The sequence below is a fragment of the Talpa occidentalis genome, unplaced genomic scaffold, assembly GCF_014898055.3.
Source record: "Talpa occidentalis isolate TD23 unplaced genomic scaffold, MPIMG_talOcc4v2.1 talOcc4.7, whole genome shotgun sequence".
Lineage (NCBI taxonomy): Eukaryota > Metazoa > Chordata > Mammalia > Eulipotyphla > Talpidae > Talpa > Talpa occidentalis.
The window spans coordinates 3,577,070-3,592,224 of NW_023605083.1; the positions used below are offsets into that span (position 1 = coordinate 3,577,070).

Sequence of the window (15,155 nt, forward strand, 5' to 3'; positions counted from 1 at the left end):
ACTGGGTTGCGAAGCTGCCCGCAGCCTCTGTGGCACCGGTTCGATCCCCGGCTGCTCCCCGGCCACTGGAGGAGGGTCCCACCTGGCGCGCAGACCTCTCCTGCCGCCCGCTGCTCCCCTCAGCAGTGTACTTCGGTCCTTCTGCCTGCTCTGCTCCCCGCTCTGGCTCTGGTGAATTCTCTCACCCTCCCGCGCTTCTGACTGTACCCAGTGCATGTATAAACAAAACAAACAAACAAATAAATAAATAAATAAAGCATGCCTCTATAAAAAAAAAAAAAAAAAAAAAAAAAAAAGCTGTGTGTTGAGAGATGTTATAAAGAAACACACTGAGCTGTATTTCAGAACCACAGATGCAGTTCCATCTCGCTGCCTTAAGCCTACATTTACATTCTGCTGGGGGACTCAGGGCACAAGTGTGCCACAGGACGTAATAGGAAGTGGCATCAGTGGCACACTTACAGGCAGAAAAGAGCACCACATGTGAAATAAAAGTGCCTCTAAAAACCGTTTCCCAAAACTAAATCAGAGCCGTTTTCAGATACCTGCCTGAAGACAGTGCATGGAAAGCTAGCATTCCTCAGTGAGAACTTCAATATCTTCTTTTTATTATTTAACCCTGGATTGTTCAAAAGTTAATTAATGTGTTGCTACTTTAAGTACAGGTGGAAAATAGCTTTTCATTTTTTCTTTCTCATGTTAATCACAGCACCACAAACCATCCCCCAGTGGGTGATTCAACTTCTTACAAATCACCCTGAAAAGCAAGTCCGGCTACGGCACCTGGTGTGGACACGCACACGCCTGGCTGCAAGGAGCCTTGAAGTAAGTGCCCACCCAAGAAAGGCTGCCTGAGCAACTTCACTCTTCCATTTGGCTGCTGGAGCTCCTTTACCCATCATTTTCTTCAAGGTCAGACTTGCGCTGGAGAGGTGGAAATGGAGGCCGAAGCAGACGACTGGGGGTCTGGGAGGCCATGGATTTTATAGGGGCAATTTCACGGGCATGTGTTGTGAATTGGTAAGTAGAAAACAAAAGACCCTCCGTGATTCCAGGATGGGAATCCACTCAGGAACGCTTCGTGTAAGCCCCACACCAACTGAATGCAGGGAATTCTGCAGACAGCCCCAGAGGCTGGCGGCGCTGCCGTGTCCCTGAGGCTTTGCCTGAAAGTGGGGAAAAAGCGGGGCTGCAGCCGAGGCAGCAGCTGGGGGCCAGCGAGGGGTGTCGCAGGTCTTGAAGAGGTGCCCGTGGGACCAGAGACCACACTCTTCAACGAGGCCCCAGCCAGTACCCAGTCCAGTCCTTCAGACACTGCCCTCACCCCTCCTGTTCTAAAAGCCTCTGGCGTGTTTCCATTACAATTTCCTCCATTATTTCTGGCTTTGTGATGTCTTTGATCTGAAAAAGGCAAAAGGCATTTGTTCAGAAAAAGAAACACCATAAATGGACCCTCAAAGTCAAGCCAAATGTAGAAACCAAGCGCGGTTAACGTAAGCCAGCCTTCCGTTGACCAGAGGCCAAGTGCTGCAATACACGGTCGGTGAGGACCAGCTGGATAAGTCAGCAAAAGTCCTGACAGAGCCGACGAGAGCACCGAGCATTAGAAAGACAACTGAAATTTGGTGGGGCAGGTGAAGCGAGAGAGCTGCTGTGATAAGACAGTCCTACTGGCACCCCCACCCCACAAAATCGTTCACTTGGCACTGGACGCTGAAACAATCACCAGCTTATGGGCAAGGCCTGCCACCGTGTCCGCTCCTGTCAGTGGGCATGGGAGAGGGTGCGGGAGATGAGCGGCTACCGCCAAGGGGACAGCGGGGCAGATGGAGGCTGCACCTGCTCACAGAGCTGGAGCCGGGGAACCCTGGACAGGTACCTGGTGAGGAAGGGAGGCTTCGTAGCAATACAGGATACTGGTGTCATACAGCATCATCCTCTGTGCAACCAGCGAGACGATGCAGTTCCGGAGCCGCGAGATCACCTCTCGGTCGGCCAAGGAGACAGGCTACCAGGGGACACAAGAGCCAGGATCAAAATGAGTGAGCGGTCACCGCAGCCCCGGGAATCACAACCAGACTGCAAGCCCATTGGACAGCAACCCCGAGGGAGGCTGTTGCGACAGCTCCCTCAGTGGTACTTCGGCAGTGAGCTGGCATCTCTGCCCACAAAGACCAAACCGCTGGCTGATTTCCTCTCTTCGGAAAGAGAGGCCACAGCCAATGTTACGAACACGGAGTGACAGAATTAAATGAACTCAGAGCACAGCACGAACAGCTAAAAAGCACCCGCTCCACCGGCCCGACAGCAGCAGCGGCGTCTACGCACCTCCAGGTTGGCGACAAAGCCCCCCGCATCCTCTTCTTTGTGCTCAGGTGTAGGGTAGATCCAGATGAAGCCGTTGTTACCCAGGATCACTGAGGCACCACAAGGCAAGTCGTGGAAGTGAGTCTTCTGCCGTTTCACCAGGGAGGGAGAAACCTGGACCAGAACACCCTGGCCGAGCTAAAGAAATACATCGGAAGTGAAGGCGCTGACGTCAGTGAAGTGCGCGAAAAGCAAGTCACAGAACACACGTCCCAGTTCCGTCTTATCAACAGCTGCTTCACCACGACGCGCACACAGTGACTGGAGAACATGTGTGGACGACGCGTTCTCATACATCAACGAGAGATGACGTCCGGTACCCTCCGCGGTCACTGTCACAGGGGCTGGGGAGCTGGCTGTCAGGGAAGCAGCAGTCGGTGGGGATGGGGCCTGAGCTGCCTGAAGGCCCAGCCGTGCTGTCCTCATCCAACACCCTAGCTTGAACCCTTAACTCCACACCACCAACCCTGCCACGAGATGTGCACCACTAGGCAAGGGGACTGGCCAAGGGCTGGGTGAAAATCCACCCGTGGGCTTGGCAGGACAGCGCAGAGTCCAGCCCACGGAGGGCAGACGCAGTACCGTGAAGGTCTGCACCCGGCTCCGCCGCCCTAAGGGGTGAGTGTGGTTGGCACAGCCACACCATTAAGAGAAGCAGCTTTTGTTCCCCTCCGCCTGGACAGAGCCCAGAGGCTAAGAAATCAAAACACATTTTAAGGAGTCTGCTGCCACGAAGAAACATGCAGCCTCGACAGGAGAGCGGTGCCGTGTCACTCAGGAGCCAGTCCGGGTGGAGACCACCGTTTCATCAGTCCTCGACCTGCCTTGGTTTCAGTGCCAAGCTGCAGTGTCCTGTGGGAGGCAGCGGAGACAGCAGGGCCTCGGCGCCCATGGTCCCAGGGGCTCTGCTGCCAGAACCACCTCCTCCGTGGGACAGAGGTTGTCGTCTGAACTCAAGACTGTCAAGCCATCAGTCCGGGGTCACCTAACTTTGGGGGATCTCCTAGCCAGATGCCAGAGAACTCTGGGGATTCCGCCACGGGGATTCCGCAAACCATCGGGGAGTCAGAGTCCAACTTACTTTTCCATACTTGAGACTCCTCGTGTGCAGGGAGACCGCCCCATCCGAGAACACGGCCTGGACCTCGGCCTGGCCGGGGTGATGAAGGAACAAACACTTCAGGTCTGCCTCCCTGCCCCCTCCATTTTCTCTCCTCCTGTCCCACCACGGTGCCTGGCAGCCTCAGACGGGCCTGGAGGACATCACTGCACCCATCCTCCCCCCGGGGTGGCCATAAACGTTCCAACAGGAACGGCGCCTCATCTACTCCAGGGGATACCGGTGACCATGGCGAAGAAAATGTGAGTCTTTGTAGAAAAAAAAAAAAATCGCTGTTTTAAAAATTACCATTAATTCCGGTGTTCAAGGTAGGTACTTTCTGAGACTTCCACCAGTCTGAGCACACATACTGTTTTTGAAAAGTGTACTTCATGAATATAAGCATTTCAAAATGATTGTTAAAGGTATTTGTCAACAGCGCTAGTGGCTGCCCTTGATTTCAACGTCAATTAGCGCAGCATCTCTGTAGGAACGAGGCTGTTTCCCTGCTTAGTGGAAACAAAGGTTCCGGAGAAAACCGAGTCTGGCTGAGAGCACAGAGAACAGACCCGGAGGGCCGGCGGCACGGGGCTGCGCACAGCGGTGTCCCTGGCCAAGCAGCTGGGGAGAGGCAGCAGCAGAGCCTGCCAGGGCGCCACTTGTCCACTCACGCCCCATTTTCCCAGCACCCCAGTTTCCCAGCCCACACGAATGCAAGTGCAGGATACACTGATGAGGTCCCCTTCCTGCAAGAAGCCCCTCATGGCCAGCTCGTCCTCCGCGGATCTTCTCCTCTGCAATGCACAAAGGTCACATGACTGCAGCAGACCTAGGAAGACCCTGCCGGTCTCTCCACCAGCTCCCGCATCCTCCCGCGCAGAGGCCGGCGGGCAGCCTAACAAGAGAGTAGGTAACCTGCACGGGTGAAACCAGTATCCACCTTGCGGGCCTTGCCAAGGCGCCTCTTCTCCTTCCTCTGCCTCCCTCCTGAGCAACAGTCAGGCTCCTGCCGTGATATTCAAACCCCTCGCCCTGTCTGGCCCAGCAGCGACTTCTCCACACACCCCTTCTTTGCAGCCCTCCATGCTCTGGAAGGGGCAGACCGCCCTTAGGGCGACTGTCTCTCTGCTCACGTGTTTCCCTTTTCTCACCTCGGACACTCAGCCCCCGGCCCAGGACAGCACCGGCGCCCATCTTTCCAATGAGCTCCTCCCACCGAAACAACCCCTTCTTTTCTACGACACACACTTGTTTATTCTTCTACAGCCAGGAATTTGGGTCCGTTTTCCCACCTCCCCTGCTGGTCAGTGAGCCCTTCCAAGGACTCATCAGGCCTCTTTAACTGTGCATTCTCCATGGACCCGTGCACAGCAAGTGCTCTGTATGTGCACCAAGTTGAAGATGAGCCAGGATGTCGTACACAGAGCTGCAGCTTAGGCCATGCCAGTGTCTGGAGTAATCAATCCCATTCAGTTCTCTACACGCACCTAAACACAGCCTGTCTGAGAATACCCGCTGTGCAAAGCCAACGCACTCAGGAGAGGACAAGGCTAGCTACAAGCATCTGAGAGCTCCCCTCCCCTACTCTCTTGGGCTCCCTCCCCAAGGATGTTTCAGTCTACCATACGTCAAATGTTGCCATGTTGGGAGGCCTGGGTCAAGTGAAAGGCCTACCTATGCATCCAGCAGGCAGGCAGATGGACAGAAATACAAGGGACAAATAAAGCTGCCCGAGGGGAGCAGAGGACGCTGAGCTCTGTGAGCATGGGGGGCAACCCGGGCCATCCGGAACCCTTACCAGCTCTCCTCCGGGAAGGTTCATGGATGAGAGGAGCAACACTGAATCCAGCCTGGAGTTGGTCTCCACTTTCCACCTCTTCTGCTGAACCTACAAACAAATTCCACACCTGGACACCCACCCAAGAGCAAGAGGTCTCATCACTGAGTGAACCACAGTCCCAAATGTCCCAAGGCAACTGTTTCCATCAAAGGTCACACGAGCGCTGACTACAAGGAGGTGTGGCTGTCCCGCCCGCAGCCTGGCCAGCTCGCCTTCACCTTGTAAAACCCAACCCCACACTGTCTTTACCTCTGTGATCCTTCCCACCACAATGTCTCCTACTTCACCGTTGTATCTGGAAGGTAAGACAAAGGGTCATCCATCAGTGAAAAGACTTGATCAGAAGAGCCAGCCCCATCTGCCAGCTCAGGTGAACAAGACGAGGGCCTTGACAGGGCACTGACTTAGGGAATTCACGTGACGACGCTGTCTGGACTTATTTTCAGGAACTGGTAACCGCAAACATTCCCACATGAGCACCGTCTCCACCGACAACTCTTAGACAACCATTTATCCCAGTAGTTCGCTGGGCCCGAAACCCCTATTTTGTTAACTACATGACAGTGGCAGGTATGGAGTTATTTTTGGGTGGGCTCTGGAACACAGATAATTCTGTGTCAGCCAAAGGAGGAGGGAGACCGAGACAAGGCTCCGGCCAAAAGGGTGTCTTCACTTTCCCCTCCACACACACCTGCCTGCCCGGGTGCTATCTGCTGAGTTGGCCCCTCCACTAGCTCCTCATCCCGTGCTGGCGGCGAGGTGTGCCAGGCGAAGGCTCAGTCCTTGCATCACTTCTCCGTTCCCCCCACAATAACTTCCTGGTGAGCTCATCCAACCAAATGGCTTCAAATCCCACTGGTGACTGGACCACTCTCCTGAATGCCAGACTCCAGCAGCTGCCGGCTACCCAACATGTGACTAGCAGGCATCTTCAAGCAAAACAGACCTAAAACACTCTCTCTTTCTCTCTCAAAATCCCAAGTAACACAAAATCCAACACCCTTTCCGTGACTGAAAAAACACTCAGAACATAAAACACATACAAAATTAACCACTTCTTTCCACTTCTACTGCCTCCCTGAGTCCAAACCACCATCACTTCATATGAAGAGAACAGTCTCAAGTCTGTCTTCCTAAGCCTGTCCGGTCCCCCTTCACTCTCCCCACGGCCACCAGAATGACTCCATTAAAACCTAGTTAGATCATGCCCACACCCTCTCCCCGGCCAATGGCTTCCTAGATTACACAAAGTAGAAGGCAAAGCACTACAGGACAGCCCCACTGTCTGCCCATCAGGTCTGCCAGCATCTGCACCTGCTTTTTCCCCTGCTCACTGTTGCAACCACACTTGCTTCCTGTTGGTGGTGAACCTTTATGGAGCCCTTCTGAATTATTATTATTACTTTTTTAATATTTGTTCTCTATTTTTTAAAAAGGTTTTATTTATTTTTCAATACAAGAACTGGGGTGCAGGCCAGAGTTGCAGGGGGTGAGAGGATCCACCAGAGACAGAGTAGGGAGCGGAACAGCAGATCCACTCAAATACACTGCTGATGGGAGCAGCGGGAGACAGGAAAGGTCTGCTGTGCCATGTGGGCTGGCTCCCTGGCTGGGGATCGAACTCAGGCCGTGGTGGTGGGCGGTCACAGTAGTAGCGCTGAGACTTAACCCCTAGGCCACAGGGAGGCCTGAGTCCTTCTGAATGCTAATGAAAATCTTACAAGGCAGGCTGTGCTATTTATTATCCTCATTTTGCCGAGGAGGCATCCACGGTCTGGGGGGCCAGGTAAGATGGGGAAATCTTTGAAGCCTGCACTCATCTATTCGCCTTTATCCCCTTCCTATAGTCCCGCTCAAAACCACACACCTACATGACAGGGCAGGCTGGGGTGAGGGTGGGAAGTGCGGGGAGGCAGAAAAGACCTAGTTGTGCAGCATGGACGCCGCAAGGAGAATACACACCTTGTGTTCTCACCTGGTTTTCAAAGCTTTCACACAGATCAACTTGTTTACTCTCTCCACAGAACCTGCCACAGATGCGATGAGCTTCTCCTCCCCCATGTAAGTCCCATGGCCCCTGTTGCAAGAGAAAGACATTGAGGTGACACTTGAAATATGACCTCTCCCATCAAGGATGATGTGCTCCTCAACCTAACAGGCTCCTCCTGCCTCGGAGAGCCTGGCGTTTTGCTGCTCCCCCACCTACAGCCACTCCTCCTTTAGAGAGCGACACGGATGACTCCCTCATCTTACTCAAAGGTCATTCACTCCATCAGGCCTACATGACTATCCCACTGAAAATAGTCGCCCACCCCACCGTATCACCAACCACATTCTACTTTCCCTGTGGAGTTTTTCATCCCTTTCACTGCATTCATCTCAGTAATTATTGTTTACCTGTCTCTCCCTCTTAGAACATAAACTCCACCAAGATTTCCACTCTGTTCACTGTTGTGTACTCCAACCACGTTGAATGTGTAAATGAAGAACTGAATCTTAAGATTTCCAAGGTTCCAGTAACCTCAAACTAAAGGAGTTAAAGTCCAGTGTGTAACTGTATCTCCTATATGTACAGATGTACCCAAAAAAAAAAAAAGAAAAAAAGCTAAAACACCACCGGTGTTTATTTCTGAGAGAGCTAGAATAGTGAGGTTTGCTTCTCTTCTTAATGATTTAATGATCTCTTCTTAATGATTGCCAAAATATCATCTCATCTTCACTACCCTAGCAAATAGTTACCATTATCGTTATTGTACACAGGAGGAAACTGACGGCTAATAACAGGTGATGGCATCAAGACCAGTACCCCAATTGTCTGACTCAAGAGCCTAGAGTCTTAACTACAGCTGGGGCGTGTACTGCCCTCAGAATTAAAGTTGGATAGTTGGGTGTGCACATAATATAATATTTGTCCTGAGTCCAATCAAGTCCAGACTGGCCCAAAAGAGGAGCACTGAGCTAGGAGATGAGGCTGAGGGTGGAGGGACCATGCCAGGAACGCCCGCAGTCCCCCACATAGCTGAAAGCTACCGAGTGGCCCATGTTCTTAACCCTCGTCAGCGTTCCAGGGCTCCAACGAGTAAGACTCACGAGACGGGGTCCCGGGGAGAGGAACAAGATTCACGGCCAGCAGAGGTGGGGCGAGTGGAGGTTGGGGGGCCGAGACAAACGCCGACAGGGCCATACAAGGTGCAGAGAGTAAGAAGCCCGAGGCCTCGTTAACGAAGGGGCGGGGATGCTCAGGAGACCAGCCTGAGACCGGCCAGAGGCCCGGGTTTCCGCCCGCAGGCCACGTGCAGGGAGTCCTGCAGCCGCCCCCTGCTGCCCGCGCCCCCAAACCTTACGTACCGCATGAAGCCTGTGTCCGTGGTGATGGTGTCCCCCGGGACAACCAGATGTTTCTTAGTGTCGGCGCCCAGGCTTTCGCTAAGCGGCTTTCGAGCGACGGGCAGCCTCATCTCCATCGCCATCTTGGCGCCAATGCCTTGCGCAGGCGCAGTTCGCCAGGAACCGCGACTTCCGGCTACGCAGTTTCCCGGGCGCGGCCCAGAGGGGCGGGGCGGGGCGGGGACTGAGAGCAGCAGCCAATGGGAGCTCAGCGTCTGGCAGCCATGTTGCCTGTTGGCAACCGTGAGGTTCACTGGGAGGGAAGGAGGGAGCTCAGTTGTCATGTTTACTATTGGCAGGGCTACACCTGTGGAATATTAAAATCCCAAATTGTGTGGCTTATGACTTTTTACCTAATCTGCTTCAGACTCACCTTAGGCTGGTATTTTGTTATACTGTCGTAAATAGGAGTTTGTTTCTCACAGTTCTGAGACTGGGAATCCGAGGTCAAGGCGGGCGCGGATGCAGCCTCCGGGGAAGCTTCCCGGTGTCCCCCGAGACCACGGGGTGGGGGGTCTCTTCTCAAGGACCCTGATCCCATCCGTGGAGCCTCCACCCGCTCCACCTGGGCGCCTCCCAGAGTCCCCGCCCCCAGTATCCTCAGGATTCCAACATATGAACTGAGGGGGAGTCAAAGATTCAGTCCATCACAGAGACCGATTTATAGAGGGAACTGAGGCCCCAAAAGGACTAGAATTCACGTGGCAGTTGGTGGCCGGGCGGATGTTCCTGCCACCACACCTGCTTTGCCCCGGAGCCAGCGCGGATCCAGCGCTCTTTGCCGGTGAGGGCCTGGCACTTGGCTGAGTGCTTCACAATTGCCGCGTGGCTTGGTTCTCACATGCCGCCAACCAGGGCCAGCCTGGATCTCCTGCCGGCCGCCGGGAGCCACCAGTCCCAAACAGACCCACAGCTGGGACAAGACCCCAGGCTCCAGGCCCCCCCATGCCTCCCACCCCGCATCATCCCTGCCTCTTCTCACCACAGAGAAGTGGGTCCCTGGAAACAGTGTACACCCCAGGAGACTCCTGAGCCCAGATTGAGGTGTCAGGGTTGGGGGGGGGCCTAGAAACTGAGAGTGTGTATTTTAACTCCCTGTGTGATTTTAATGACATTCATGGCTCCCCCCATCCATCTACTTCCTGCCTGTGCACCTTCAGAGCTAACTCCCTAATCAATCACCAGCATCTCTCCGCCAGGTGTCACCTCGTAGCTTGTTTTCCTCATTCCACCATCCAGTCCCCATGCAGCAGCCAGAGGGAGCTCTTAAAAACAGATCAGACCCAACCACTTCCCTGCTTAGGACTTTCTAGGGGCTTCCCATCACACTAAAAATGGCAACCATGCTGGTTGCCATCTCAGGACTGGCCTGTTTTGCATAGGGAATGATCTTCCCCCAGGTCTTTGTGTGGCTGCCTCCTTCTCCTTACTCAGCTCTTCCCTCACATACCCAGCAGGAAAGGAGTCTAGAATAACCCTCTGTCCCTTTCCTTTATCTCTGATCCCATTTTATTTGTTGTCAGTGGATTTTCTTCTTTATTTGCTTGTTCATTGCAACCTCCCCCTGCTAACACCTGGAGTGCACCAACAAAGAGACATATCTGTTTCTTCAGTGCTGGAAACTGTTTGGCACAAAGAGGACAGCCAGGAAACAGTGTTACAGAAGATGTATTTAGAAACATCTATATCTCTGTGTTTGTCCTCTGTGACCCCCACAAGCTATGAGCCCTGTGTGTGCCCAGTTTGTCTACCTTGTTTGCTGCCCAGTTCCTAGTTGCTTCATTTTTAGCAGGGCCTGCTAATAACAAGGTCTTTTATTTTCTGGATTCTGATGCTTTGGCATCTTGGAGTGGTGCTGACACTGGCAGGAAGGCCCCTCCCAGGGTGATCCAATCGGTAGAGACAATCAATCACTGGCCTGGGAGGTGCCTTGGAAATGCAAACCACACTCCCAACCCCTCGTCTGGGCTCTGACACTCTAGGGTCACCAGCCACCTGCCCAGAGGTCACCGCTGATTGCCAGGGCAGCTCCGTGACAGCTACGGCAGCCTCTATGCCTCAGCGCCCCTGAGAGGGTTCAAACCAGCCCACCCCTTCTGTCTCAGGGAGGCCATTATAAAGGGTCTCTCCCACACTTGCTCATTGCTCCTGTGCCTCCTGCCAGCCTTAGGGCTTCCCTGCTCAGCCCCACCTGGTGAGCCCTGAGTCTAGAGCTCAGGGCTCTAGGGCAGTGTGAGTGTAAGACACGGTGTAAGACTCTGGGTCATCTGGGGTCCACCCCCACCCTCCTACCCTTTCCTGTAGCTTTTGTCCTCACACCATTTGAAGTAGAGGAACAGATATCCTAAGCTTTCCTGCCTCAGTGTTGGCCTGCAGGGATGTGTTTGGGGGGTGGGGGAGGAGATTTCAGATGGTGGCTGCTTAGTGCCCAGGATCTCCATGCCAGTCGCTTCCATGTTTGTGTGTCTTACTTCACTGGATTAAAACAAATCCCAGTTCCTTGGAAGTGCTCTTGGCATCACTTAACGACGGGAGGATCCGTTGAGGGAAACTTGTCATGAGGTGGCTTTGTCATTGTGCAAACATCAGTGTACACATGTGACCCGGGTGGAGGCTGCAACACAGTTCCACGCTACAGGGGGCCACTGTCAAATGTGTGACCTGTTGTTGACTGAAATGCGGTGTTGATGTGCATGACTGTAAACATCTGCAAGTGCACCAGTAAGCTTACTCGACGCACACTTGCTGGGCATCCACTGTGTGCACTGGAGTTATGGCGCTGGGCCATGTGCTGCTCCAGTTATCAAGGTGCTCTGACAGGAGCTCAGAGTGGGGTGGACAGGGTGGGTGGGCTGGTGGGGGGCAGACAGGTCAACCTGACAGAAGAGGCACTTGAGTGAACCTTGAAATGAAGGAACTGAGAAGGGTTGAGGAGTGCAGGTGAACTCCAGGCAAGAGTAAACAACCAGGGAATCGTGACGACTGTGAAAGCAGAGGCAGTGGGGACTCTCTGGGCTGAACTCTTGCCCAGTCCTTATCTACCCACTGCCTTCACTTCATGTTCCATTAAGAAGGGAAGACAGGGCCTCCCTGGTGGCACAAGGTGTTAAGACACAACCTATGAAGCTATTCTCAGCCACTGCAGCACAAGTTCCATCCCCAACCAGGGAACTACCCACATGGCACAGCAGACCTCTCCTGACTCTCCCGCCACTCCCTTCAGTAGTGTATTTCCGTCAGTCTACCTGTTCTGTTCCCCACTCTGTCTCTGGTGAATCCTCTCACCCCCCCACACCTCTGGCCTGCACCCCAGTTCTTGTATGCATAAATAAATAAATCTTTAAAAAAATGAAGGGAAGATGCTCTGGAAATTTCTAATTTCTCTTGTGTACGAAGAGTTATGCACAGCCTCTCCTAGAGACATGAGAAATAGCCATTGTGTCTATGGCAGTTTTGAAGCACATCCATGAATTGTGTGATATTCCTTCAATGAAGAAGTGGCATCTGGGCCTCCTCCCCTTCTCCCTGGGCAGGCTTGTGACTATGCAACAGCTTGTGTCAGAGGTGCCTCTCTGGGTCTCCACAGCCAGGTCATAATAGCCCATGTGGCTTCCACCTGGTTCTCTTGGAACCCTGGCCTTTGAAGCGCTAGCTGACCTATAAGGAGGCTGACTGCCCTAAGGTAGCCATCTTGTGAGGAAGCAGACAGCAGCCACCATTTGTAACTTTCCCCTCCACCAGCAGACGCTCACCCGAGCAGGCCAGCTCCAAGGCAGGAAGGAAGTTGAAAATGTAGGATATCTGTTCCTCCACTTCCAGAGATCTGAGGACAACGGCTGTAGATAGAGAGGAGCAGGACAGTTGCCTCAAGTGCCCTCTGGGAGGAGTAGCTACCCCTCTTCTCACCCACCAAAGGCATCCTCATATTAACATCAGTGTCCATTTATGGAGCACTCACCACGTGCCAGCTACCAGCTTCATCTTCTACACACAGACACACATATATATACATATACGGATAAATACATGTATGCATATATATGTTATCCCACTTAATCCTCACAGCATTCTTAGGAGCTAAGTATCCTCTATTCCATTTCCAGATGAAGAACATGAGCACAGGGATGTTCAATGATTTGCCTAAGGTCACACAGCTAGTGAAAAGCAGAGCAGGGTTTCGACCCAGACCAGGTGGCCTCTATCTAGAATCCTCTAGAACTGGAGGTCCTGAACCATGCAATATGGTAAGAAAAAGAAATAAAAGGCATTTTGATCAGAAACTTAGAAGTAAAACTGCCTTTATCCAGAGCTGCCCCAATCATGTGTCTATAGAAAGTCTTCAGTGAGGAATCTACAAAGAAAGCAGCCAGAACGAATAAGTGAGGCTCACAAGGTTGAAGGCTACAAGGTCAGTATAAAGGGCTGAGCAACTCTGCACCAGGTGCAGAAAGCACTTGGGACTGAACTGCAGGCTGGCCGGGAGGCGGTGTGGCCCACTGGTCACAAACATGGCTCTGAGGTCAGACATCATGGCGACTCTCCACTCTGTCGCACTGTAGCTGAGTGACCTGGGCAAAGGCTTACTTGAGCCCTCGGTTTTCCATTCTTCAAGTGGACATTAAAAGAGCCTGGTGGGGGGAAAGAGAAAAAAGATATCTGCCTCATGGGGTTGGAGGGAGGACTTCTAGAATGCACACATTCAAATCCCTGGACTGCCCATAAAGGGGCCGGAGGCCTCTGCTGGAGAAGCAGACAAGGTAAGAAATCTGCAGAAAAAAAAAAGAGAAAAAAAAAAAAGAAATCTGCAGAAGTTTGCAAATTCTTCAGGAGCATCCCTCTCCGCTCCTCCGCGTATGCGCAGTGCCAGCACCTACCTGTCAAGCGAGGTCCTTCATTTGCAGTTACAGCTGCTGCCGCCAGGTGGGTTCTAGAGCCCGGTTGTGGGCCCTGTGGGCCGGCGGCTGGCACTTGAGCAGAATTACCTGTAGAGCGTCTTTTAGATTTTTGATCAAGAGCCCTGATCTCTCTCTCTGACGTCTGACTCCTGCTGGCCCTGCTTCAGGAAGCCAGTAAGACTCTGAGGGCGTTTAGTTCTCCGTCACCCTCGGGCATCCGGAGAGAAGAGATTCGAGAGAGACAGCTTGGGTCCGGGGAGCAAGAGGCTTGGGGGGCCTGCAAGGGGGGGGGGTAGCCCCAGAGGCCACCAGAGGCATCAGAAGCCGAATAGTGAGACTTCAAAGGAGAGACAAGGTTTGCGGCCGGAGGGAGGCCAGAGGCTGGCGCCCCTGCTGGCCCAGGGAGGGACGCTAGCTAGGTGCGAGCTGGAAGCGGGCACCGAGGGTCCAGCTCCGCCTGTGCCAGACCACGAGGAGCTGCGCTGTGGTCACGCCCTGGAATACTATTCGGCCAGAAGGAAAGCTGAAGTGTTGCCGTTTACAGCAAAACGAAGGCGTTCGAGGGAATTCTGTGTAGTAAAGCAGCAAGTCAGCAGCATGACAAAGCCAAATGTTACACAGCAGGCGACTTGAGAGCGCAGGAGGCTGGTGCAAACTGGTGGTTTCTGAGGCCAAGAGTGCTGGAGGAGAAAAGTGTCAGAGAGGTGCCTACCTTTCAAACAGCTTTACGTAATCCTCTCTATCCATAGCTGGTGACACGCAGGTATCTAGAGACATGTAGACGTTAGAGATGAACAGACGTGGAGACAGCGCCCACGCGTCTCTGTCATCTATAGAGAAGATTGCGCTATTTGTGGGGGAAAAATGCTTAAAAGTATGGGCCTCCTTGATGGCACACACCTGAAGCTCCCATGGGGATGGTCTGGACAAGTGTGAATTCCAGCCTCTGTGTGTGTGTGTGTGTGTGTGTGTGCAGGGAAGATGAGGATGCACGGAGAGGTTTCCCATGGGTTGGAAGGGTACCACCCTCAGGTAGCATGTACTGGAGCACAGGTATGAACTCACAGTCCCTAGTGTGCACACCTCCTCTGGGCCAACAGGAAGCCTTTGGCCCTACCTTGTTCCTTGGTCTTCCTCAAGGCAGGGTCTTAAAATGGGAGCACAGAGTGTTTGGAAATTGCAGGCCTTGGGAAGGCGCTTCGTGGCCTTCTCAGCCCACCCCTGCTGGCTGCTTGAATTCCTTCAAGTAATCCATGAAAATGGAAAAAGAGAGGAAGTAAGGATTTGGGGGAAGACGCAGGATGAGGTGCTGATATTTGAGTCAGCTGGAAACCGGGGCGTCTGCCCAGCCTCTCCTTGCGAGATTCCCCATCTTTGCACCTGTCTCTTTGGGCGCTGACCCCCAGCTGGGGCAGCCTTTCCTCGCAGAAGGCACAGGGGTCCCTCTCTGGCTTCCAGGCCCTTGGCCTAGTTCCTTCTCCTGCAGACCAAAGTGCCGATCCTTCAGATGCTGAGTAATAAATGTTCCAAGTTATTTTATTTTAGAATACAAGAGAGGTACAAATGT

At 53.2% G+C, this 15,155-nt stretch overlaps 1 protein-coding gene across 1 annotated transcript; it reads right to left on the minus strand.

Moving 5' to 3' along the window:
- Positions 1-305: 305 nt before the first annotated feature.
- EXOSC2 (exosome component 2) lies at positions 306-8,799 on the minus strand. The gene is made up of 9 exons (XM_037493719.2): positions 8,655-8,799; positions 7,282-7,383; positions 5,556-5,601; positions 5,265-5,354; positions 4,195-4,260; positions 3,449-3,517; positions 2,329-2,505; positions 1,880-2,008; positions 306-1,401 (listed from the first exon to the last, which is right to left on the minus strand). The coding sequence occupies exons 1-9, from the start codon at positions 8,774-8,776 to the stop codon at positions 1,321-1,323; spliced, it is 882 nt and encodes a 293-aa protein (XP_037349616.1). The 5' UTR covers positions 8,777-8,799; the 3' UTR covers positions 306-1,320.
- Positions 8,800-15,155: the final 6,356 nt, after the last annotated feature.